Raw genomic sequence first — 25,783 nt, 5'->3', positions numbered from 1 at the left:
CACAGGCAGCTGTTGTTTGCAGGGATGGTCATAGGAGGGGCGAGCAAGGGGCCCAGTGTGGGGCCTTGGATGCGGTGCTGCCCCACCCCAGACACCCAAGCAGGGCCCAGAGCCCCCGACTGGCCCAGCAGGTTGTCTGCCTAGGAGCAGCCGCATGGATTGTTCTCTTCCTGCGCCCAGGTACTGTGGGATCTGCTTTGCGCTCACCAGCATGGGAAGCCAGGAGGGAAATACATCTCCCCCAGCCTGCATGCCAAGTGGCGGACTGGGCCAGGCTCCCCCACGGTGTGGACCTGTCCCCGCTGTATCCGGCAGATTCAGCTACAACTACTCCAGAGAGAGGTCTTGGGGTCACTGTGGAGAGTTCTCTGCAAACAGCCACTCAGGCGCAGCGGCCCTCAGAAAAGCAAAGAGGATGCTGGGAGTCATTCCAAAAGGGATGGAGAATAAGATGAAGAATATCTCACTGCCTCTGTATAAATCCATGATACGCCCACGTCTTGGATCCTGCGGACACATGTGGCTGCCTCCTCTCAGAAAAGATCTCTTGGCATTGGAAAAGGGCAACAAAAAATGCTGAGGGGTTTGGAACGGGCCCCATGTGACCAGAGATTAAAAAGACGGGGACTTTTCAGCTTATAAAAGAAGTGAGTAAGGGGATATGACAGAGGCCTGTGACGGGCTGGACTAGGCCCCAATGCCCCCTACAGGAGGCCAGCGGTCTTGCCGCAACCCCATCCCAGCAGGAGGAGCGGAGAAGAGGTCCTCCAGGCACTATGGAGTGGCTGTCTCTGCGGCAGCCAATCAGGACCCAGCAGAGGGGTATAAAAGAAGCTGCAGGGTTGGGCTCTGCCAGTTCCCTTCAGGAGCTCCACCCAGGCAGGTCTAGACCCTGACTGGGGGAATCAGCACTATGGCCAGCTCCCAGTGTGAGCTGAGCCTAGATCTGGTCTGAAGCTCAGCCACAAGCAGAGACTTGCTAGTACCATGGCCAGGGCTAGTCAGGCCCTGGTTTCAGGACTTTGAGGGCAACCAGGCACAGATCCTGCACAGCGCCGCTTGACCACAGCAGGGTGCTCACCAGCAGGTGGACCGGTTACAAGGTCTATAAAATCATGAGTGGTGTGGAAAAAGTGAATAAGGAAAAGTTATTTACTTCTTTCTGTTATATAAGAACTAGGGACCACCAAATGAAATTAATAGGTAGCAGGTGTTAAAAGGAAGTTTTCCTTTACACAATGCACAGCCAACCTGTGGAACTCCTCGCCAGAGGATGCTGTGAAGACTAGGTCTATGACAGGGTTCAAAAAAGAGCTAGCTAGATTCATGGAGGTTAGGTCCATCAATGGCTATTAGCCAGGATGGGTAGGAACGGTGTCCCCGGCCTCTGTCTAGAAATGGGTGACAGGGGAGGGATCACGTGAGGATTACGTGTTGTGATCCCCCCCTCTGGGGCCTCTGGCCTTGGCCACTGTGGGCCGACAGGACGCTGGGCTGGACGGCCGTTGGTCTGACCCGGCCTGGCTGTTCTGCTGTTATGTTGATTACTTGGTTAGTGCAGAGAATGCTCCTCAGCCTGGCCACTCCCGCTGCTTTGGGATGTACCTGGGCAGCGGCAGAGACAGGAGCAGCGGCGCCGAGAAACGCAGCTGCCACAACGTTTTCTTGGGGCGCGCTGTTGGGTCCCGGTTTTCCGAGGCGCGCGCTGTTCAGCACAGGCTGGTGCAGACAGGCGTGCCTGGGAGGCGGTGCCAGCACAGCAGTTTGGTTTCAGAAGGACGAATTCTCCATTCTCGTTTCTGAACCATTAAGTACCAGCTTTTCCATAACAATGAATCATCCAGTCGCTGTGTATAAAATTAAATATAATTTATGCTTTGCTAATGGAAATCAAATACAAAATCCAATCTCCTGGGTGGGGTGTGCTGACATTTCAATAGTAAAAAAAAAAAGTTATTACCCAGCTGCCTCCTAGCAGGTGCCCCTCTCGCGGGGGATGCGCCCGCCTCGGACACGAGCCCACTGCAGAGGCTTGTTGCGGCCAGGCGGGAGGCAGGGACATGGGAATGGCCATCGTGCCCAAGCCCACAAAGCCAGGTCGCCGGCTGTGCAAGGCCTCCCCTCCCAAACAGCAGCATGTGCGGGGCTATGAACGGCCCCCCCAGCCCCGGCACGAGGGTCTCTCCTGGCTCTTTGCCTTGTCGGCAGGGCAGGCCACGAATGGTCTCCGGCAGCCTAGCCAGCAGCACAGCCCTTTGCTTGCCAGGGCAGAGACCCATGTCAAAATACACCTCTCCAAATGTGGCAAGACGACTGGGCCAGGGGACACCCGTGGGGCTGCGTGCCATGGGCACGGCCGGCCAGAGAGCTCTGGTAGCGGCCGCATGGGCCCTGCCTCCCCACACGCCGTTTGCCGCGTGAGCGCCTGGGCGGGACGGGGCTGCCGTGGCCAGGCTCTGCGGGGGAGCCGGGGCAGCGTCATGGGGCTGCTGTGGGAACAGAGCGGCAGGGCAGGGGGTGTATCTGGGAGCAGGGCAGGGGGTGTATCTGGGAGCAGGCAGGATTAAGCTACGTCTCCAGCCCCGCTATGGGTCAAAGGGCTTTACCCCCGGCAGAACAGCACGGTCAGTGCGCAGGCAGGCTCGGCGCCCGGGCACGGGCCTGGGGAAGGAGCAGGCGGGCGCGAAACCGGCCCAAGGACACATGTAGCGCGAGCCACTGGCGGCTGCCCCCCCCCCCGATACCCACCGGCACCGCAGGGAGGAGCACGACGCCCCAGCTCGGCAGGGTCTCACATGCGCAAGGACCAGTTTGGAGGCGGGATGGGGCCTCTGCTCTGGGAGGGGGGGGCCAACAGCAGCTTGGGTTCACCCTGCAATTGTCTGGACTGCTCAGGGGCTGCCCTCTGCAACCCGGAAGGGCTGGATCCTGCCAGCCGCTGAGGGCCCTCGGCTCCAATGTCTTCCCAGGGCTGACGGGCAAGCTTGTCTCTCCAGCCGGGACTCGGCCTCCAGCAGGAGTGAGGCCAAATCGAGTTCAGGGCTTGTGAGGCCTGCGAAATAGAAAGCGGCCGAGGGTGTCTGCGGAGCCGGGCCCCGGTGACGGGAGAGTTTACATCTGAAACCAGGAGTCGATGGGCTTTGAACGGCACAACAAGCCGGGGTTCATGCCACAGAAGCAATGACGCCCTAATGACATCCGAAACAACCGAACGCCCCCCCCCCCCAGCGCCTGCACGCTGCGCTCTGGTTTGCTGGCAGGGAGCGCGCTTTATGTCAGCCGCTGGTTTCAAACCTAATCAGGCTAATACGCACTGACATTTACTTCGGCGGGAACCATGTGACGGTCCCCAAACCTGGCCCCGGCGAAATCTGACAAATGAATTTAGCTCCTTTTATACAATCCAGAGCAAGCGCTCCGCTTTCTTGGGTAATGAAGCACATGACAGGCCCTGAAACCCAACGCAGGTTCAGCTTGTTACATAGCTTAACGGTGTGTTAGTGACATTTCCTTTGGTTAGTCGGATCAACAAGGATTTCTTGCCACCTTAATCAAAACCGAGCCCTGGTCTTGCTCAGGAATACATAAGCTGCTTTCTTAAAGCACCATCTCAAAGGAGCACTGAGGCTTGATACAAAGAAAACTCTTCCCCCCCGCCTCCCGCCCATCCCTCCGCCCCAGCAGGCCGCACTGCTGCTCTTGGAAACACTAAATAAAAGGAAAAGAAAAGCAACCCAGACAGCAAGGAATCCGCCCCAGGAAGGCCAGGTTCCTGGCAGGCAGCACGGTGTTGTCCTTTGTGCGCACTGTCCCTGAATTCCTCTCCGGCGTGGGGCCAAACCCGCTGCCCCGCTCCCGGTGGCGCTTGGGCTCTGCTGAGGTTCTAGCAGCGGCAGGCGCTTGGCTCGCCTTGGCCAATTGGGCTGGCCAGAGCCCCCGGTCCGTTCCGGGGGGCGCCGGCTGGGGAATGACCTTTTCTCCTCTGCGGATTTCGAAGCAAAGGTGATGACGGTGTCGCGGGTTTGCAAACCAGCTCCCTTGCGTTTAGCAGCCGAGTCCCGATTTTCAGAGGGGTGGGGCACCCGCCATCCCACCGACCAGCACCCGCAGTCCAGGGCGTTTGTGCTGCTCAGTATTTCTGACCATCAGGCCCGTGGCTGGGTTTGTGCAGCACCCTGGGCGCTGGGACACGGTTCTCCTAGCTAAAGAACTAAAAAGCCCCCTGCCACCTGCTGGGAGGGGGCACGGCCCTTCTGCGAGGAGGCCAAGTGCTCTGCTGGCTCCGCCTGGCTCCCTGGGGTGCCCGTGCGGGACAGGGGCTTGGAGTGCGCTCAGCTGAAGGGGCCTAGCAGGGATCCGAGGGAAAACCCGGGCTCTGGTCTCCCTGCCCACAGAGGAACCCGGCAGCCGCTCTGGTCAGACAAGGGACTTCGGCCCCAAAGCGAGGAAAGACTCGGGCCCGGCACTTGGTAAGTGGGGGCTAGTGCAAGGGGTCACCAGTGTGCAAGTATCTGTGACTAGTGCGTGCGTGTGCGTGTCTGCGTGTGGGGGTCACCTGACTGCCCGGAAGGCAAAACTAAAGTAGTGCAGACGAGGGCGAATGTGTCAGCGTGCCTGCTGGCTGCATCCCTCAGGCGCTGCGGCTGCGGGCAGGGCTCTGAGCGTGACCGACGGGAAGCACAGAACTAGGTGCTAGGGCCAGGTAGCCTCCCCAGCCATCCCTGCAATACAAGAGAGTGGGAGAGCTCGGAGCACCCCCATGCAACCGGCACTGGCGGGGACACGAGGGCGGCGGAGCTGGCAATGCCGTCCGCTCCACGGTGCCCGTCCCCCGCTCACGGGACCCAGGCCTTCGCCCTCTGCGCGTCTCTGGCACTGATTCGCCTGCAGCAAGCCGAGCTCGTCCCTGCCCTGGGCTTCACTCCTCCCTTTCCTCCTGCTCCCACTGGAAATCTTGGCCCGTCATTTGGTAAAACATGGCGTTGAAGGGCTTGTAGAACTTGCGCAGTCTGTGGATAACGTCGGGGTCTATCTGGGGGTGAGTCCGGCCCTTGGACTTGCCCAGGCACCGGGGGGCACCGCTGTCCTCTGGCTTCTTCAGACACGGGAACCCCTTGGTTTTATTGAAATAAAAGTGCTTCTCGGTCACGACCCGCTTGAGGCCCAGGAAGTCCTGCACCTTGCCCATCTCCCCCGCGGGGTCAACGATCAGGCGCTCGCCGCTGACAAAGAGGATCTGGGAGAGGGGGAAGTACTGGAGCCAGCTCTCCAGGTGCAGCGCGTAGATCCCGATGCGGATGGCGCTCCAGGAGGCGTCGATCAGCCCCAGGGTGCGGTTCTTGAAGGCCAGCACTTCGAAGGTGGGGATCTCGGGCTTCTTGGAGAGCGTCTGCGTGTAGTCCGAGATGGCCCGGGTGACGGGGTCCCGCACCACCACGATCAGCTTGGTGTCCTTGGCCATGGAGTGGATGCGCTTCGGGGCCTCGTTGGTCACAAAGTAGCTGGGCGTCTTCTCCATCGTGATTTGCCCCTCCAGAGTCTTGGGCATCACGCTCCTGCGGGGAAGGAAGAGGAGAGAGGAAGAGGGTTAGTTCTGCAGCCGGAGCCCAGCCCCCAAGGGATCTCAGCCCTGTGGGCTCCCTGCCGGCCACGGGGACAGGCCACCCCTGGGCAAGCAGCCCTGGCTGCCCCGGGGCTCCTGGAGGGCTAGCGCCGAGGAGCGGCCTTAGGCGCTGGAGCCCGGGGAGGGTGAGCCCCGTGCGTGCGGAAGGCGGTCTCAGGGACACACTCAGCAGGCAATTTGCCACAGGCAGATGTAGACAAAAGTTAATTGACAATAAACCTGCACAATACCTGTCTCTACAGCACACCATCTGCTACCACTTGCTCAATTAAGTCTATTCACTTCAGAGCCTTGTACCAAAGTGGTGCATTCAGGATTACACAAGACCTTTTTGTTAGGATGACATGCTTTTAAATGTCTCCGCTAATAAAACTTAATACCGAATAAGATCCCTTGCTTCTAGTACAATAATTAAATTTATTTACTATCTTGCGTGTGAGGAAGAATGACTTTTCTTTTATCTCTAATTCACATGCGCTGTCAATAATTAATTGCTGCTGGGTTTTGAGCTTCCTGTGCAGCACTTTTATTAGCCAAAAGGAATTTGCCTCTGGATAGATTAACATGTAGTGAGCCTTTCCTGGGTCGCGTATTATCATAGTGTAAATGCAGCTGCGTCCTGATAGCTTTCAGAGCTACGAAGGTGGAGAAGAAAATGCCTGGCCCGTATGGCCAAGCCGCGGATGAAAGCCGCAAGCCAGAATGGTTTAAAGTATGGACCAGCCCTGAGCATCTTTTCTCCCTGAACGGCTGGGTAGCAGGCTGGCCTCCGGTTCGCACACAGGCTGCGCGCTCCCAGGAACAAGAACAGAACCTGGGTCTCCTCCCACCCGGTCCCTTGTGGCTCCTGGCTTGAGAACCATTATTCACCCGCGGGGACATTTACCCTCGGCTACGGAAAGGGCAGCGGCGCGGCGGCCTGCGTCCCCCCTTCTGCCTGGCTGCAGCCTTCTGCTTTGTGTCGTGATGTGCACCCGTGCAGCGCGTGATCCACCTCCCAGCCAAAAGGCGCCATTCGCCCCCTGATCTGGGCAGGAGTGTAAGGGGAGGAAGGCGCGAGGCAGCCAGGAAGCAGGTTCCCAGGGCCCAGCGTTCCTCCCCGGGGCGGTGCCAAGCGCCAAAGCAAAGCTCCTCGTTTCAGCATTTGCAACAGGCACAAACATCTGTGTTCGGGGCTTAACATAAAACCCACGTGCTCCGCCACTGGACCCTGACAGCCGGGCTCAGGGGAGTCGATGGCGACTGTGTGGCTTGAGGGGCAATTAGTGGGGAAGGGGCAGTCTTCCAGCAGGACCACGGCGCGACACGCACGGCACTGAGCGTCCCCTGGGAGGAGCTCCTGCATTGCACACGTCTCCTAGTAGCTCTGATGCAAGGTGAGGCAGCTCCACGCCCTGCAGCATCGGGCCCTTTCCATGGGAAGCTGATTTCTGTGCAAACATATGGTGAGAAAATAATGGGTCTAGGCTTGAAACGGTCCTTAGCAGCGCCGCGGGCTCCCAGCTGCCGTGATGCGGATGGCAAACAGCAGCACACAAGCAGACACCCCCAGATGGGAGCTGTGAGCCGAGAGCCGAGATGCGCTGTACTGTGCCGAGTGGTGGCGAGAGGGGAATAGACCTGAGAAATCTCGTTAGCTCCTCTTCCAGCCCGGCCTGTGGAAGGGAACAGGGAGAAAACAAGAGGGTTCCATACACATTACTTCACAGCCCTCCAGCACTTCACACACATTTGTAGCGACGCGTAGCTTCTCCATTAAAGTCTGCCAGGTGTCCCCCAATGAGCTAGGGTTTCTAATGCCGTCTGAGAAGTAATGCTTCCACTCCATGGCCTTCCACTGACATGGCCTCAGCTGGAGTCTTGTGTCCAGTTCTGGGCGCCACGTTCAGCACAGATGCGGACAAACTGGAGAAAGTTCAGAGAAGAGCAACAAAAGTGGTGAGTGGTCTAGAGAACGTGCCCTGTGAGGGCAGACTGAAAGAACTGGGCTTGTTTAGTCCAGAGAAGAGAAGGCGGAGGGGACATTGTAACAGTTTTCAAGAAAATGTCGTGCCCATCTGTAAAAAGAGGAAGAAGGACGATCCAGGGAACTACAGACCAGTCAGCCTCACCTCAGTCCCTGGAAAAATCATGGAGGGGATCCTCAAGGTATCCATTTTGAAGCACTTGGAAGAGGGGAAAATGATCAGGAATAGTCAGCATGGATTCACCAAAGGCAAGTCGCGCCTGATCAGCCTGATTGCCTTCTATGATGAGGTAACTGGCTCAGTAGATATGGGGACATCAGTGGATGTGATCTACCTTGACTTTAGCAAAGCTTTTGATACGTCTCCCACAATATTCTTGCCAGCAAGTGGAGGAAGTACGGATTGGATAAATGGACTGTAAGGTGGATAGAAAGCTGGCTAGATTGTCGGGCACAACGGGCAGTGATTAACGGCTTGATGTTGGGTTGGCAGTCGGTTTCTAGCGGAGTGCCCCAAGGATCAGTTCTAAGGCTGGTTTTGTTCAACAGCTTTATTGATGGCCTCGATGAGGGGATGGATTGCACCCTCAGCAAGTTTGCCAATGATACTAAACTGGTGAGAGAGGTAAATACGTTGGAGGATAGGGAGAAGGTCTAGATTAACGAAAAAAATTGGAAGATTGGGCCAAAAGAAATCTGATGAGATTCTGAAGAATCCCAAGCATTGTTACAGGCTGAGGACTGACTGGCTAAGAAGCAGCTCAGCAGAAATGGACCTGGGGATGAGAAGCTGGATACGAGTCAACAGTGTCCCTTGTAGCCATGAGCAGAGAACGAATGACGGACACGTTGCAGACCGACATGGGGAGACTCCAGCTCTGAGTGTGGCTGTGGCCGCTGCCTGCCACAGAGACTGGGGTGGGACCTGCCCACGGTCCACGGAGTGCATGAGCCAAGCGATTGCCCCCAGCGTGCTAAGCTCACTGACCCCAATGTGATTCACGAGTGGGCCCCTGTGACGTAGTGGGGGGTACCTTGCTGGTTGCTATGCTGGGCAGTGGGTTGTGGGTGACCTCTGTTGGCTGCTGTCTGTAGCACGGCCCAGCAGGGCAGGGGATGAGTCATTATGCAAGGGGGCTCCGAACCTGTCTGACCAGTTATCTCCCAGGGAGCAGAACAATGGGAAGAAGGGGAGTGGAGCCCTGGCTGGGGGCAGGGCTGGAAGTGAGGGAGTGAGGTTTCTGGCTGGTATCATGGAGGAAGCAGCCTAGGCAATGGGCTGGGATTTAGGGGCCCAGGCTCCCCCCATCTCCAGGGGGGCTGAGGCATCCTAGGCCTGCCCTGGAACCAGATTCCATCTGTGCTGTGCTGTATCCTGGAGAAGCAATAAACTCCCTCTATTCTACTGGCTGGTGGAGTCTGTCCATGCCATTACGGGGGTGCAGGAAATGGGAAAACCCCAACGCGCCGTCACAGCCCCCTGCAGCCCTGAGTGCCATGCCGAGCGGGCGGGTAGTGCTGCCCCGCAAGCGGCATGGAGAATGGTCACATATGATAGCAAACGAAGAGTGGGTGAGCAAGAACTTGTGTTTAGGAAAACTCTCTTTTCTTCTCCTCCACGCCTCTCCAGCGAGCAGGGGGCTCTGAGTGCACTCAGCCGCAGGGACGCCATTGCATTCCAGCGGGTTCGATCTCTGGAGCACTGCGTTAGCTGCATTGAATGATGGCCGAGAGACGCACCGCAAAAGGGAGATTGCTGGCGGCTGCTTCCCCCTCAGATTCTGCCATGTCCCCCTCTCCTCAGCGCAGCTGTTGTATTCCATCTCCCCGCGATGCGGGCGGGATCCAGCCCTCTCCCCTGGTCTGAAGTGGCACCGTGCTTGTGTGCGTGTCTCCGACACAGCCCGGGGAGGCAGGGCCGGGGCGAACGTCCCACAGGCCCCGGGAGCCCAGGGGAAGGGAGGTCCCAGGCAAGATGTTCAAAGGGGAAGGGACACTAAGTGGACTGGGGCTTACGTCTTGGCACGCAGCGGATAACAAGGGACAGAGGGAGGCCAGGGCTGGCAGCCAGAGGAGCAGACTCCAGGGTTTGTGGCTGGGGAGGGTTTGGGAAGGAGCTGTAAGCAGGCAAAGAGGAAGCGAGCAGGGCGTGGGGCGAGAGGCAGGGCGCCAGGGTGCTCCAGAGGCGGTGGGGCAGAGTCAGGAGGAGTCTGGAGCAAAGCCCAGCTCCGCTCCAGGCCTTGTGCAGCATCGCTAGCCCCAAATGTTCACAAGTTGTGAGTCAGGCTCCTCAGAATCGTGAAATTGGCTTTCAAATCTTGAGATCATGTAAGAAAATCAATAGACTCCAGTTCTTTTTATCTGACGTCGGCTTGTTAAGCCTTTAGGGGCCATTGGGGGCGCCTTTCGAAACCTTCCCCACGGCCACACGGCAGGAACCGCCTTGTTCTGCAAGAGCAAAGGCTGAGATCAGCCCCCGGCCGCCGGGAGCTGGGCTTGAAGGGAACAATGATCGTAATGCCCCGCCTGTCTGCAGACCTGCTGACGCACACGGGCAAGGTCTCAGGCAGGGCCACTCTGCTCAAGCCGGCTTCCCTAGGAACCGAGAAGGGATTTCGGCCGGCCGCTTGACTACCGACATAGGCGTGAGGGCCCTGTCGCTGGCGCTGCCAAGCAGCCGCTGTTCTGTCCTTCGCAGCCGCCCCTCTGCACCTGGCCTCCGGGACTGACATGGCCACGAGTCCACGGGAGCGGGGCCGGAGCGTGCTGCTCCTCGGGCGCAGGGCCGGGTGCCGGTGCCACGGCAGGAGCGCTCGTCGGGCAGGGAAGCCCTGCCTCTCTGGCAGCCCCGCCTGCGCTGGGTTGCTGGCGCTGGCTGCGCGCCGAGCAGAGCAATGCCTCTGCCAATCCGGGGGTGGGCGCTGGCTTCCCGGCAACAGGCTTTGTTCCTGTTCGGATGTGGCTGCGGGGGCCGTGGCGACTGTGCGGCACAGACGGGCTGCAGGCAGCCTGTCTCCTGGAGCCAGTGCCCCGGGCCTGCGGGCTTGGAACCAGTCTCCACTGCGTGCCGCGAAGGACATCCGGGCCCTGGGCAGTCCGCAGCGCAGGCCTCGCTCCCTGGCTGGAGAATCCGACCTGCCCCTCCCACGCCAGGCGTGCCCAGCTGGGTCCCTGTGTGTGCTGGTGTGGCGGCACGTCGGGGTCCCCTGCCTCCTTCCCCCCCGTAGTGGCACGGACAGACTCCCCCAGCCGGTAGAACAGAGAGTTTATTGCTTCTCCAGGATACAGCACAGATGGAATCTGGTTCCAGGGCAGGCCTAGGATACCTCAGCCCCCTTGATATGGGGGAGCCTGGGGCCCTAAATCCCAGCCCCCTTGCTTAGGCTGCTTCCTCCATGATGCCAGACAGAAACTAAAAAACTCTCTCCCAGCCCTGCCCCCAGCCAGGGGCTGGCCTCCACCCTCCTCCCTTTGTCTCTCCGGGTATGTCTACACTACCCCGCTAGTTCGAACTAGGAGGGTAATGTATGCATACCGCACTTGCTAATGAAGCCCGGGATTTGAATTTCCCGGGCTTCATTAGCATAAGCGGGGAGCCGCCATTTTTAAATCCCCGCTGCTTCGAACCCCGTGTAGCGCGGCTACACGGGGCTCGAACTAGGTAGTTCGGACTAGGGTCCTATTCCGAACTACCGGTACACCTCGTTTCACGAGGAGTACCGGTAGTTCGGAATAGGACCCTAGTCCGAACTACCTAGTTCGAGCCCCGTGTAGCCGCGCTACACGGGGTTCGAAGCAGCGGGGATTTAAAAATGGCGGCTCCCCGCTTATGCTAATGAAGCCCGGGAAATTCAAATCCCGGGCTTCATTAGCAAGTGCGGTATGCATACATTACCCTCCTAGTTCGAACTAGCGGGGTAGTGTAGACATACCCTCCCTGTGGGGCTGAGCCTGGGTGTCTGGTTAATCCACATTTGGGAGAGTCAGTGAGAATCTCCCATCACAGCGCAGGGGGCCCCGGGTCACAGAGCAGACAGCCCCCCCCCCCCACGGCACAGCTGGCTCCTGTACGGCCTGGCACTTTCCAGCCCTTGTCTCCTGATTGGCTCCCGCCGGAGCGCTCCCCCTTTGTCCGTGGGGCAGCGTCCGTGGGCTGGGGACCAGGGCGTTCCTCCTTCCAGCGGGGTCCGTGGCCAGGCTGCAGATCGCAATGCACTGCCTGCCCGAGCAAGGCCCGTGGCCCCGGGCGGCTGGGAGAAACTCACTGTGGAGCAGGCGAAGGGCCCCACGTCCAGTGCCGTGCTCGGCCTTTCCCCCGGGCCTGGCCTGCCTGCCCCTGCCGCGGGGACGTGCTCTACCAGCGCGAGCGAGCTGTGCTTTGTAGGTCAGGGCACCACTCCCTGAGGTCACAAGGAGATTGGGGAAAACTATTCCCGCCCTGGGATTCTCCGATAAGCCACCTGCTCTGGCGGAGAGCTAGTGGGGCGGGCGCCTGGCTGCCGGACACAAGAGCCCAGGGTGCACCGGGGTGGGTGGCGCAGCTCATCTGAGGGCACAAGGGGGCGGTGGACGCGGCTCCAGCCGGGGGCCGGGCTGCAGTCCAGAAACGGCTGTGGCAGCAGGAAAGTCTCTGCCGCGCCCCTGCCTCGCCGCGCGCCGCTCCCGGGCTGCATGTGGTGCAGGGGAGCGGCCCACTCGCCTGCACTCGGAATTGCCTCCTGCTGCAGCTCCCACGGCGCCTGGGCAGCCCAGCCGCTCAGCACTGGGCCTCAAGGGACCCTCTGTCCCAGACCCTTGGCCTGGCCAGCCACGTTCAGAGGCCTCAGCCCTGGAGCAGGCGTGGCCAGAGGCCACATCTCTATGAAAACACCTCTGCTTGAAAAATGCTGCTTTGCCCACAGGAAATGCTGGGCCCGACGTTCATCTCCGCTCTGCAGTCTGGACTCGGAGCTCGTTTCCTCCGGGTTCCGCTTTCCAGCGGCAGACACCTGCAGGAGCGGCCCTGGCCGGAGCCTTCCCACACCACTGCCTGGAGCTGCACAGCTGGCCGGGCTTTGAGCTCGGGCTGGGACGGCTGAGTCACCCACGTCCCAGGCCAGACTCCCCAGGGCCTAGCCCAGGCCACCCAGGCCAAAATATTACACATTCTAGGTGCTGATCAGGCGGGGGTGCAGAACACCCAGCGCTCAGCTCCCTACGTAGCCCGGCCCTTGCGTTGCAAATTTGGGCCTCAAATTCCGTTGGCAAAATGGGAGGAAGCCTTCCCCAGCACCTCCCAGGGCTGGAGGAGGATGGCCAAGCACATGGGTAATTAACATATTTTTTAGTAATAGTAGGAGTTCAGAACATTAGGCCCTGTCTACACGGGCATGTTTTGTCAAGGGGGTAGGGACTGTGTGGGGTGTGGGCAAGGGCTGCATGGGGCAGGGACTGTGTGGGGCAGGGAAGACAGTCCCACCCCCCAGAAGAGGCACAGCCATGCACAGCCGGATCAGCTGAGACAGCAGGGGCCTGCCCGCAACCAAGCAGCAGCAGCAGCAGCAGCACATAAGTGTCCTCCGGGCCTGGGAGCTGGGCTGGAACGCCGGGCGACAGCAAAGAGCCGCTGATCCTGGGGATTCAATTACCCGGCCACCGGCGCGGCAGTGACACTTGTTTACAATTTCCCAGACACGGGAGGCTCCTTTCCTGTGCAAGTCTCCGAGCAAACGGCAGGCTCGGGTGGGTGGAAGTGGCTGGCTGATGCTAATCGGAGGCAGCGCTGGCGACAGCAGGTGCTGGCAGCGGGGTGCTGGGCCGGGAGACGGGCGGACGGCACAACGGAACAGCACAAAGCCAGGGACCCGGCGAGCTCCTGGCCTGGCCAAGCCTGTGGCTGCGGGCGGGGGCACCAGGAAGCAGGTGAGCAGACGGCTCCCTGCTCCCGTGGGTGCCCAGCGCCTCGGCAGCTGGCTGGAGGACACTGGCGCTGCCCAGCCCTGGAGCCGGAGGCGACCGTTGTTCTTGTGTGGACCACGTGGGCAGTCTTATGGGCCGCCATTTTCCAGGGGCCACGACAGAGCCGGCCCGACCTCCCGAATCCTCCCCCCAGGTTTCCCTGGTTACTCCCCGACCTTTTTCTTTTTCTTGACAAATAATTGTCCCGTATTTTTTTGAAACCATCCGGCAACGCTATGGGCGAGCCGGCAGTCGCCCGGGGCCACCACTGGGTTAGGACCGGCCCTGTGCGTGGGACCCCTGGGGAGCAGCCGGCTGCCGGCTGTGCTGGCTGGCGATGCAGCCCCAGGCGAGACAAAGCAGACGACGGCTGGGCGGCTGCGCTACCTGCCCACGCCCGGCTGGGAGCTCTCCCGCCCACCTGGACCTGGGCTGACTCGTTTCACGCAGGCTCCCGAGCAGCGTCCAGCGCTACCGGCTCCCAGCCAGGCCAGCGCTGCTGACGCGGTGGGAGTCACGCGGCCGCCCGCCCTCTCCACGCGCTGCTGCCACCAGCCACATGCAGGCCCGGGGCTGGCGGTGGAGAGTCCCAGTGGCCGAGTTTCATGTGCAAACTGCTGGGCCAGTCCCCCGGGGTCTCACCCCAGGTGACGCCGCGCAGGCTGTGGGCTCCCCAGTGCCAAGCTGTGCGTCACCCCGAGGTGGGCAGGGCCGTGGGCAGCCTCTCCTGGGCGACAGCAGCTTTCATAAGGAGCTGGGGGGCAGGGTCTCTGCCCATGGGTGGCTGCCTGGGAATGGCCTGGCCTGACCCCTTCCTGCCCACTCCGAAGACGAGCCTGCGGGCGCGCTCCACGGGCAGCCGCGCTGGGCCCCCAAGCAAGGTGGGGCGGCCTCTGGGACCAGGGCTGGGAGGGTGGGGCTGGGGCGAGGCAGCCCTTAGTACTGTGCGGCGCCCGTCGCTCGCTCCACTCAAAGGGCCGAGGCTCTGGCGGCAGCAGTGGCCGGGCCCTTTGGTATCGCTGGGCCCTGGGGCAATCGCCCCATTGCCCCCCCCCCCCCGCATTGGCAGGCCAGTCAATGGGGGCCCTGCACCAGTTTAATCCCTCCCCCCAGTGGCCATGCCAAACCGTGTTCTCCCTCCAGCTGCACAGACGCTCTGGGATAGGCGCTGACAGCTTTATTACTCATAAGCCTTTTCCCATAGCGCCCAGCAACGTTCCATTGAATTTTTTCCATCTCTGTGCAGAATAAATGTTGCCCTGGGCACCGAGGCAGGCACGGATGTGCACCACCTCTGGAGACATGCTGCCAGCGGGGGGCACTGTGGACGAACCAGCTGGGCGGCTTTTGTCTCCCTCCAGGGCCGCCCAAGCGCTGAGCTTACAGGGAACGCTGTGCCCAGCCCTCCAACTATGCGTCTAGGCACTGCCCCAAGCCTCCTGCAGCCCCTCCCCCGTTCCCTGAGCGCCCGGCAGGGCTGGGATCCGGAACACAGGGGCTTGCTGCTGCCTGGGCGGGCCCTGGCGCCCATGACTGTGGAGGTGCCTCTGATCTATGCCCCTGAGGCTGATGGGATGAAAATGAACCCAAATGCAGTAGGAAATAGGGCCTCCCTGGCCCGCCCTTCCTGCAGACAGCATCTGCCAGCTGGGACCTCGGCTGCAGGATCTGCCAGAGGCTTGGCGCCCTCTGAGACGGACGCTGGGTCTCTGGCCAGGCGCCCTGGTGACAAGGCCCAGGGGGCACCCGCATGGATGCCCCCTGCCCCTCCCCAGCCAGGCAAGGGGCGTGCCGGTGCCCAGTGCACTCAGTGCCGCTCCAGCAGAGCGGGAGAAATCAACTGCTGTGCAAACACCTGTCTGCGCTCGCCGGCCTGATGGGGATGCGCCTGCCGGGAGCTCGCTCCATTGGCAGATGTTCAAATCCAAAGCAAACAAACGGGGGATTCACGGCAGAGCCACTGACAAGCTCTTAATTGCAGGAGCCCTTCAGGTGAGCCAGTCGCAAGAGCCAGGGGGCGAGGAATTAAAATCGAGAGCTAATTGCCGGGGAGCCCCTCTTGCTGCAGGCTGGGCACCTAGAGCCTCGTGCAAAGCAAGCCTGGCATGTGGGGCGCCAGAGGCACGGGGATTTCGCTCTGCTTCCCGCTGAGCTCCTGCACACAGCTCTGACGGCTTGCCCGCAATGGGCCCCGCTTGCAGGCGAGCCAGGGTGGAGGGAAACGCCTGGCTCGGAAGGACACAGCAACCAAAGGCTCCCGTCAGTCCATGGGGAGGGCTGGCGCCTGTAAGCTCCACTGATGGAGTGGAGGGAGAGGGGGGGGCTGCTCAGGGATTTCTGCCCCTCTCCGAGACCTACTGAGCTGTGCAGGAGCCGCGGGGCAGAGAGCGTCATTCCTGCAGAGAGCCAGGCCTGGCAGGGCAGCTCCTGTGGGATGATACTCCAGACCTAGCCACTGGAGGGGAGAGCTGCCTGGAGGCAGGCCGGTGGGTTTCTACCCCAGGGCAGCCAGTGGCTGTCAGTGTGCTGCGTGCAGTAACGTGCTCGTGTTCACACCCAGCCCGTCCAGAGCAGCTGGGCAGGGAATCCAAGGCAGCACCTCCAGGACGAAGGGCTCGCGGGGCCACGAGTGGGCTGCACATCGGTTCTCCCCCCTTTCTGAGTCTGACGGATTCCCTGCAGGGGCAAAGCCCGCTCTAGCCAGCCTCACGGCACGTTTGGTTTCACGGCAGCGCTCATTACCACCAGCCGCGCCGTGTCCAGCACTCTGTCAGGAGAGCTCTGTCGGGCCGTGTCCAGCACTCTGCCAGGAGAGCTCTGCCGGGCCGTGTCCAGCACTCTGCCGGGAGAGCTCTGCCGGGCCGTGTCCAGCACTCTGCCGGGAGAGCTCTGCCGGGCCGTGTCCAGCACTCTGCCGGGAGAGCTCTGCCGGGCCGTGTCCAGCACTCTGCTGGGAGAGCTCTGCCGGGCCGTGTCCAGCACTCTGCCGGGAGAGCTCTGCCGGGCCGTGTCCAGCACTCTGCCGGGAGCGCTCTGCCGGGCCGTGTCCAGGAGCACTCTGCCGGGAGCGCTCTGCCGGGCCGTGTCCAGGAGCACTCTGCCGGGAGCGCTCTGCCGGGCCGTGTCCAGGAGCACTCTGCCGGGAGCGCTCTGCCGGGCCATGTCCAGGAGCACTCTGCCGGGAGCGCTCTGCCGGGCCGTGTCCAGGAGCACTCTGCCGGGAGCGCTCTGCCGGGCCGTGTCCAGCACTCTGCCAGGAGAGCTCTGCCGGGCCGTGTCCAGCACTCTGCCGGGAGAGCTCTGCCGGGCCGTGTCCAGCACTCTGCCGGGAGCGCTCTGCCGGGCCATGTCCAGGAGCACTCTGCCGGGAGCGCTCTGCCGGGCCGTGTCCAGCACTCTGCCGGGAGAGCTCTGCCGGGCCGTGTCCAGCACTCTGCCGGGAGAGCTCTGCCGGGCCGTGTCCAGCACTCTGCCGGGAGCGCTCTGCCGGGCCATGTCCAGGAGCACTCTGCCGGGAGCGCTCTGCCGGGCCGTGTCCAGCACTCTGCCAGGAGAGCTCTGCCGGGCCGTGTCCAGCACTCTGCCGGGAGCGCTCTGCCGGGAGAGCTCTGCCGGGCCGTGTCCAGGAGCACTCTGCCGGGAGCGCTCTGCCGGGCCGTGTCCAGGAGCACTCTGCCGGGAGCGCTCTGCCGGGAGCGCTCTGCCAGGAGCGCTCTGCCATGCCATGCCGAGGAGCAGTCTGCCAGGAGCGCTCTGCTGGGAGCGCTCTGCCGTGCCGTGCCGAGGAGCACTCTGCCGGGAGCACTCTGCCGTGCCGTGCTGAGGAGCTCTCTGCCGGGAGCACTCTGCCATGCCGTGCCGTGCTGAGGAGCACTCTGCCGTGCCGTGCCGTGCTGTGCCGTGTCGAGGAGCTCTCTGCCGGGAGCACTCTGCCATGCCGTGCCGTGCTGTGCCGTGCCGAGTAGCTCTCTGCCGTGCCGTGCCGTGCTGTGCCGTGCCGAGGAGCTCTCTGCCGGGAGCACTCTGCCATGCCGTGCCGTGCCGTGCCGTGCCGAGTAGCTCTCTGCCGTGCTGTGCCGTGCTGTGCCGTGCCGAGGAGCTCTCTGCCGGGAGCATTCTGCCATGCCGTGCTGTGCTGAGGAGCTCTCTGCCGGGAGTGAAACCACCTGCTGCTAGTTGACGCCCGGCATTGAGAAAACAAGAGTCTTCCATGTCAAGCGGCCACACAGCCAGCACCATGGCCTGCTGTGCAGCGCCGTTCCCCAGTGCCGCCTGCCCTGCGCTCTGCTCGACTGCAGGTGTGTAAACAGGCGCACTCCAGCTCCGCAGGCCTGGCCAGGGCAGCTCCCTCCTGCCAGCTGCTGGGAGTTGATTTGAACATTGGCTCTGCCAGCACAGCCTCTCCAATGCTCAGCAGGTTCCCTTCCCGCCCCCCCCCCCCCTTTCCAGCAGCAGGATTGTGACGAGGTCGGGCCTGGGCCCAGCGTTCCTTGGAAGCCGAGCGCTCGGGCAGCCGCCCAGGAGAGATTCAGGTGCCGCCCAGCTGGTTAGTCTCACGCTCATCGGTGCCGGTGTCAGACTGAAGCGTTCACTGCCGGCCCGAGGCTGGGGCCAGGGACTGCCCGGCACTCCTGGCAGAGCTGTATTATTTGGGCACTGGCGCGGCTCTTGGCATTCCCCTCCCTTTGTATTCATCCCGCAGCACAGCCGCACGGACGCTGCAGCAAACCACAGCCTGCTCTGCATCCCGCCTTGGCCCTCCACCCCAGGCTCCACACGCCAGCGGAGACTCGCTGGGCTCGGTCTGACCAGCGCTGCTAATTCGGCAGCTGTCTCTGCTGCGCAGGGCCTGCCGGTAACCGCGTCTCCCCTTCTCGCGCCGGCTCTAAACCCGCACTGAGGGCTGCGCCTCACTTACTGTTCTTAGCTGCTGGTTCAAACAAGCTCTTCATTTTCAAAGGACACATTTTATACATTTGCGAATTTACATGTTGCCAAACCCCTCTTGTGGCTTATTTAAATCCAGATTATCCTGTTTATTTCTTCAGTCACAGCTGTCATGTCTATCTGTGGAGGCAGCTTGTTCATTATGTCGTAGGGTGCCTGCAATCCCACTCCAAAGGCGCCTTTGTGAACTGGATTTTTATGCCTCCGCCATAAAGAGAAAAGTTTGTACAGCGACTCCCACGGCTCAGGATCACAGAGGCAGGACCTTAATATGCATAAGACAAAAAGCTGCAGCATTCAGCTGCCTTGACTGTGTCTCCTGTGAAGGGAGACAGTCGCTCCCCGTCTCTCGAATGTGGTGCAAACATCTGTTTCTGTCTTTCCACCAGACAAACACAGAGTCATTTTCCTGTTGTATTATTAACACGTTCTGGTATAATTGCTTGGGCTCTCGACTGTGACGGTGGTAATTCAGTCAGCCATGGAATTTTCAAGGGGAATACAGCACTGCCGTTGAAGAATGCAATATGCATTTAAAATAAAATCTACTGTTGTAAGCCCCCAAGTCAAATCTCTTGTTGAATTTGTTCAAACATAAATTTATAGCTGAATTTACATAGATTGAATGTTTTATAATCGTTTTGGTCCGTGAATCTATATTCAAGACTGAGTGCATTAGCTTAGAAATACTGTGCTTAATGCTCAAAATAATTTTAATCTCTCCAAAGTCCAATCCTTTGCACATCACTAAAGCACAGAATCCAATCCGGTCTAATCAGGGACACAAAACCTGCAGCTGCTGCTGCCTAATAGATGCATATTACTCTAATTCAGATGGCTCGCACATATGCTTTAAAAAACATTAAACACAAGTGATAAAGAGCTTTGGAAGGAAACTTTGTGGTTACTCATCTGTTTTCCTTTGCGTGTGGCTTGGACTTGGGCTAAACTGAACATATGGCCCCAGGAAGACTCGTTTGGGAACAGTTCACAGTGGCGGGGCCCTGCTCGTGGTGGCGAAGGTGAGCAGGAGAAATGGACACACTGCACTGCTGTGGGCTGACCTTACGCCTGGGAAACCTCTCCCCTCCTAGGAAGGCTGCTCCGGCTGTACGCGCTGGGCCAGCTGGGCTGTGGGGGGGGGCTGTCTGCTCTGTGACCAGGGCCCCCTGCGCTGGGAGGGGAGATTCTCACCGACTCTCCCACATGCGGATTAACCCAGACACCGAGGCTCAGTCCCACAGGGAGAGACAAAGGGAGGAGGGCGGAGACCAGCACCTGGCTGGGGGTCAGGGCTGGGAGAGTTTTTAATTTCAGTCTGGAATCATGGGGGAAGCAGCCTAAGCAAGGGGGCTGGGATTTAGGGGCCCAGTCTCCCCCATCTCAAGGGGGGCTGAGGCATCCTAGGCCTGCCCTGGAACCAGATTCCATCTGTGCTGGGCTGTATCCTGGAGAAGCAATAAACTCCCTCTGTTCTACTGGCTGGCGAGTCTCTGTGCCATTCCGGGGGTGCAGGAGTTGGGGGAACCCCGACGAGCTGCCACACCAGCAAAGCCCTCTCTGCCCCTGGCCAGTGGCCCTCCAGACAGCAGCTCCCATGCATGAGGCACGTGTAGGAACCACAGCTCGCACAGGCCTGCCGCTGCCACGTGCGCAGAGCGGCCCGGATGCACGTCTTCCTTGCTGGCCATAGCACTCACGGGCTAAGCAGCACTGTGGACAGACGATGGAGGGAGCTGGGCTCGGGCGCCTCTCCGACATCTACCCTGGTGCCTGCGTGAGGAAGCGAAATCCCTTGTCACACCCTCCCAGGCCAGCCATGGCTGCGCTCAGGGCACTGTCCGTGGTTTGCTCCCTGGGCGCTGGCCCAAAGCCCCACAGACACAAAACTCCTGGGGCTCCTGCCCAGCCTGTCTCTGGCTCAGCCTCCTGCCCCCTCCTGGGCTCAACGGCTCGGACCAGGGGCTTGTGCACTGGGGACCAGTCCCACCCGCAGCTCTGGCCGCCAGCCCCAGGCCCTGCCGGTCTGCGCCTTGCTGGGCTCGTTTTCCCTGGGCCGCTTCCTACCTCTCTTCTCCAGTCCCCGCTGGGCCTCCCAGCCCTCCACACCCAGTTCAGTCAGGCCTGCCATCCTCACTCCGCTTGGCCCCTACCCTGGAGCTTCTTCCCCCCTGCAGTCTCACTGCCGTCGTCCCTCTGCCCCCGCCTCGGGAACGGCCCGATTCCCCTGTGTGGGGCTAAGTCTGGGAGCAGGGCGCTCAGCCCCGGGCCAGGACCCTGCCTGGGGACGGAGCCAGAGCAGCACCACGGAACGGCGATTGCAGCAAAGCCACAGCGTGGAGGCCAAGAGCCTTCCCGGGGAACTGACGCACATGCCACGGGCCTGGGGAGCACCCCGGAGTCTGTCCCGCAGGGCCCCAGAGCCCCGCGGGGGGCCGGGCACGCTTGTTCAAGGTGCAAGTTCTGCAGCCCCGAGCTGGAGAGCGACAGGGCAGAGCGCCTTTGGGCAGGGCCGCTTGGCACCGAGACCCTGCACCGGCTCCGCTTCCCACGCAGCAGCCAGCGCCAGCCTGGGCGGAGGAGGGCCAGCTCTGCCCGTCCTGCCCGGGCGGAGGGCGAGGCGAGCGCACTGGGCACAGGCCCCTCCGGCTGGCCCGTGCTCGCCCGGCGCCCGCGAGGCTGGAGGAGGTGGCAGGTCGAAGGGAGGGTTGATCCATTTCCCTGGGCCCGCCGGCGCTGGCGAGATGCCCCAGCACGGGGGCAGACAGACACCAGCAAAGCTCTGCGCCCCCCGGCGCCAGCCCCCAGAGTGCGGTGCCCCCCCGCCAGGCCGGCCCCTCCACAGCAGCCTGGGCGAGAGCGGGCCTTGTCGCCATAGCAACCGAGGGGCTAGCAGCCCTTCCCGACTGGAAACCGATGGGATCGGAGCGCCGTGGTATCGCGTTGCCATGGCAACCGTAATGCTGACTTGGAAATGGTGTCGCCAGGCGGGTTCGCGGGGAGGGGGACATGCAGAGCCGGTCTGGGGCAGACACCCACGGCTGCCCCCCCCCCCCCCCAGGGTCTCCGCTCCCGCCAAGCTCCTCGCCTCGGACCTGGCCCCGTGGCGCGGACGGGGGTGCCGGGTACTTTGCATTTCAGAGGCGGTAGCGCTACCTCCCCAGGACAGGGCAGGGTGCCCTCACCGGCCGCCAGGCGGGCTCCTTCCTCCGGCCCCTGCCCCGTGAGCAGCACAGCGATGGGCTCAACCGGGGCAGGGAACGTGCAGCTCTCCATGTGCTGGGAACGCTCTGCCCTCGGTGGGCAGCCAAGCGACGGGCTCTCCGGCGGGGCAGGGAACGTGCAGCCCTCCATGTGCTGGGAACGCTCTGCCCTCGGTGGGCAGCCAAGCGACGGGCTCTCCGGCGGGGCAGGGAACGTGCAGCCCTCCATGTGCTGGGAACGCTCTGCCCTCGGTGGGCAGCCAAGCGACGGGCTCTCCGGCGGGGCAGGGAACGTGCAGCCCTCCATGTGCTGGGAACGCTCTGCCCTCGGTGGGCAGCCAAGCGACGGGCTCTCCGGCGGGGCAGGGAACGTGCAGCCCTCCATGTGCTGGGAACGCTCTGCCCTCGGTGGGCAGCCAAGCGACGGGCTCTCCGGCGGGGCAGGGAATGTGCAGCCCTCCATGTGCTGGGAACGCTCTGCCCTCTGTGGGCAGCCAAGCGACGGGCTCTCCGGCGGGGCAGGGAACGTGCAGCCCTCCATGTGCTGGGAACGCTCTGCCCTCTGTGGGCAGCCAAGCGACGGGCTCTCCGGCGGGGCAGGGAACGTGCAGCCCTCCATGTGCTGAGAACGCTCTGCCCTCGGTGGGCAGCCAAGCGACGGGCTCTCCGGCGGGGCAGGGAACGTGCAGCCCTCCATGTGCTGGGAACGCTCTGCCCTCGGTGGGCAGCCAAGCGACGGGCTCTCCGGCGGGGCAGGGAACGTGCAGCCCTCCATGTGCTGGGAACGCTCTGCCCTCGGTGGGCAGCCAAGCGACGGGCTCTCTGGCGGGGCAGGGAACGTGCAGCCCTCCATGTGCTGGGAACGCTCTGCCCTCGGTGGGCAGCCAAGCGACGGGCTCTCCGGCGGGGCAGGGAACGTGCAGCCCTCCATGTGCTGGGAACGCTCTGCCCTCGGTGGGCAGCCAAGCGACGGGCTCTCCGGCGGGGCAGGGAACGTGCAGCCCTCCATGTGCTGGGAACGCTCTGCCCTCGGTGGGCAGCCAAGCGACGGGCTCTCCGGCGGGGCAGGGAACGTGCAGCCCTCCATGTGCTGGGAACGCTCTGCCCTCGGTGGGCAGCCAAGCGACGGGCTCTCTGGCGGGGCAGGGAACGTGCAGCCCTCCATGTGCTGGGAACGCTCTGCCCTCGGTGGGCAGCCAAGCGACGGGCTCTCCGGCGGGGCAGGGAACGTGCAGCCCTCCATGTGCTGGGAACGCTCTGCCCTCGGTGGGCAGCCAAGCGACGGGCTCTCCGGCAGGGCAGCACTACAAGTACCTGCAGTTACTCGGGTCTTCCCAGGACTCACCTTATTGCTCCTGTCGGATCCCGCTAGCACCACGTCGCTGCCACGTTTCCTGCATGATTCGGTCTCTTGTCCCTGGGAGTGGATCTGTCTGTAACCAGATCCTGCCCCACGGCTGGCAGCCCTGCCCGGCTCTCCCCGCTCTGTGCTGGCCTGCACCGTGCCAGGAAGCCCAAGGTCCATAGCATCTCTCGCAGGATGGGGAGGCTCTGGGGATGTGCAGCACGACAGCTCGTGGGACCGTGCCCTGGAGGCAGCATTCGGGGCCCAGAAGGGCCAGGGGTGTCTGCGCTTTGTCACGGGCATACGAGAAGTCTCGTCTCTGAGTGGGCCGAGGCAGAACGGGCGTTGCGTGCTTGAGGGACGGCGTGGCTCACGGGGCCACGTACATGGAGCCACCAGACACACACGGAGTGCCGAGACCTGGCAGACAACAGCAGGCTACTGATCCCCACAGAAGGGGGCTGCCCCCGACTCATCTCACACCCAGTTTGCCCGCTTCCCAGTGCAACACGGCCCCACGCAACCACCCTTGAATGGGAACTGTCACGTCACCATTTCAGCCCCTGGAGACCCATGTGGGGCTGCAGGAGGAAGGACACCAGGCAGCTGGGTGCTGATGGAGCCTCACAAACAGCCACGCTGGACAGCAGCCCATCCAGCCGGCTTAGTGAACGTGTCCTGGAATTGCCGTTCTATTCCCAGCACACACACAACCCACGAGCCATGGCCGGCGTGTCTCCTTCCCGCTTGCACACGCTGGTTTGACACTGGGGCTGCTGCCGACCACACGGCAGTAACTCCTGATGGGCGCCAGCAGGGACCCAATGAACCCAGCACTGTGCTAACACACAGCCCTGCTCCCGCTCCAGGGCGCTCCTCCTGCGGTCAGGCCCAATCCGGGCAGTAGAGAATATCCCACGGGCAGGGTGCGGGGCCATGCACAAGCCTGAGCTGGGGCAGAAATCTGGCCAAGGCCGGCGTGGCTCTTGGTGTCGTGGGCTCAGGACAGATGACTCTCCTTTGGTTGGGAAGCCCAGGGGTTTCACGCTGCAGCCTGTCACAGCGTGCGTGAGGTCGGTCCAGTTCCCCTGCGCCGGAGCCCAGCTGGCCAGTTCCGAGGGCAGGGCAGCCCCTGGGGCGCTTAGAGCTGAGGGTGAGAGGCCATGACAAGGAGCCAGAGCTGACTGGTTTGGCCAGGAGGGCGGGGAGCACTGAGAGAGCTGGGGGCTGTTGGATTGTCCCAGAAGAAAGCGGGTGGTTCCTGGGAGAGGCTGGCTGTCAGCCGGAGAGGGCAGCAGGACTTCTCCAGGGCAGGTCGCTTGAGCAAGAGGGCCGGGGAAGGGAGGGCTGCAGGTCCCTGTGGGGACGAGGAGGGGACACACCCTTTGAACGGGCTGGGGTCGTGCCCTGGCACCACGCCTGGCTGACTGGGGCCAGAGAAGTGGGGGCAAGGGGTGCTGGTTTGTCAGGAGTGGGGGCCCTGCTGAGGCTGGAGAAGCAGCTGCCTCTGCAGGGAAGATGGATGCTGCAGGCGCTGTTAGATCTCTGGGCGTCCGGGCCGCCAGGTGAGCGTCATTGCCAGTAAACACACCGGCTGCCGACGGGCCCAGCCACGTTCGGGGAGCTTGCTCTGCTCGTGGAAGAAAGCCTGGCCGGTCTCTGGACGCTGTCGCAGGAGGCTTCACCGGGGCAGCTTCCCGGCCCTCGCCTGCTGGGAAGAAGACAAACGTTTGTGTTGCCCCCGACGTGTTCTGTGGATGCGGGTGAAATATCAGGGGCAGGAGCAATGGGGGGGCCTGGACTCTGCCCAGCAGGTTGGTCCACTCTGCTGCCAGCACGAAATCGATTGCAGGGCAGCTGGTGGGAAATATCAACATAGCGCGAGTTCCCGGGGACCATCTGGCTGGCGCATGATAGGTGGGTAAGAATGCTCTAATCACGGAGCAGCAGCGTAAGCTGATCCATTAAGGCCTTTTAGCAGATGCAGAGCTGGGGCCCCTATTAATCCCGCAGCGCTTTGTGAGCAGACACCACAAGGTTAAATCCATTCACTGCGATTAAAACAACCCTCGTGTCAGCGCCCGCCCCACAGGCCCCTGCTCCCGCCAGGGCTGAGCGTCACGCCGACCTCCCTCCCGTCGGCTCGCTCCTCCGGAGGATCCCCCAGGCCGGGGCTGTGCACTGGCCCGAAATCCTGCACCCGCACGGCTGCACCGTTCAAAGCACACGCGGCAAGTTCCAGGCACGGCCACGCTGCCCCGGCCCCCCAAGGGGTCGTGCACGAAGTCCCGGGCTCCTTCGGCCGCCCACGCCGGACAGGCAGAGGAGGCAGAGTCCCTACTCCACACGCCCCGTTGGGCTTTTCCTCCAGAATGAGGGAGCTGTGAGCGTGGTGGGCGTGGTCCCCTCTCCTCGGGCTGTGCTGCTCCGTTCTTGGGCCCCAGCAGAGGAGCCTGGCCCCAGGGTGGAGCCTGTAATGCATGTTGGGTGGAACCCCACCCTTAGGCTTGGGCTGCCCGGGGTTCCCTTGGTCACGTGTGTGTCAGTGGGGAGGGGCTGAGGTCAGAGCCGCAGCTCGCCAGCCTGCAGCACACGCCTGCCCCTTTGGCGCGTCCCATTCCCACGGAAGGGAGCACCGAGAGCCCGTGGGCTGGGGGCTGCAAGGATCTCTAGATGGACCGAGCCAACACGCAGCCATTGGCTGACACTGGACGGCAGGAGCCTTGCTGGAATTTCCAACCCCGCGCGTCAGCGTGGAGCAT

At 62.2% G+C, this 25,783-nt stretch overlaps 1 protein-coding gene across 1 annotated transcript in view; it reads right to left on the bottom strand.

Moving 5' to 3' along the window:
* Positions 1 to 1,834: 1,834 nt before the first annotated feature.
* HS3ST4 (heparan sulfate-glucosamine 3-sulfotransferase 4) overlaps positions 1,835 to 25,783 on the bottom strand; it is a 111,482-nt gene continuing 87,533 nt past the window's right edge. Inside the window, exon 2 of the mRNA XM_075899950.1 lies at positions 1,835 to 5,555. Within this exon, the coding sequence (XP_075756065.1) occupies positions 4,919 to 5,555 (637 nt within the window). The 3' untranslated portion in view covers positions 1,835 to 4,918. The remainder of the gene's footprint in view (positions 5,556 to 25,783) is intronic.

The sequence above is a fragment of the Pelodiscus sinensis genome, chromosome 16, assembly GCF_049634645.1.
Source record: "Pelodiscus sinensis isolate JC-2024 chromosome 16, ASM4963464v1, whole genome shotgun sequence".
NCBI lineage: Eukaryota > Metazoa > Chordata > Testudines > Trionychidae > Pelodiscus > Pelodiscus sinensis.
This window is presented reverse-complemented; position numbering and strand designations above follow the sequence as displayed.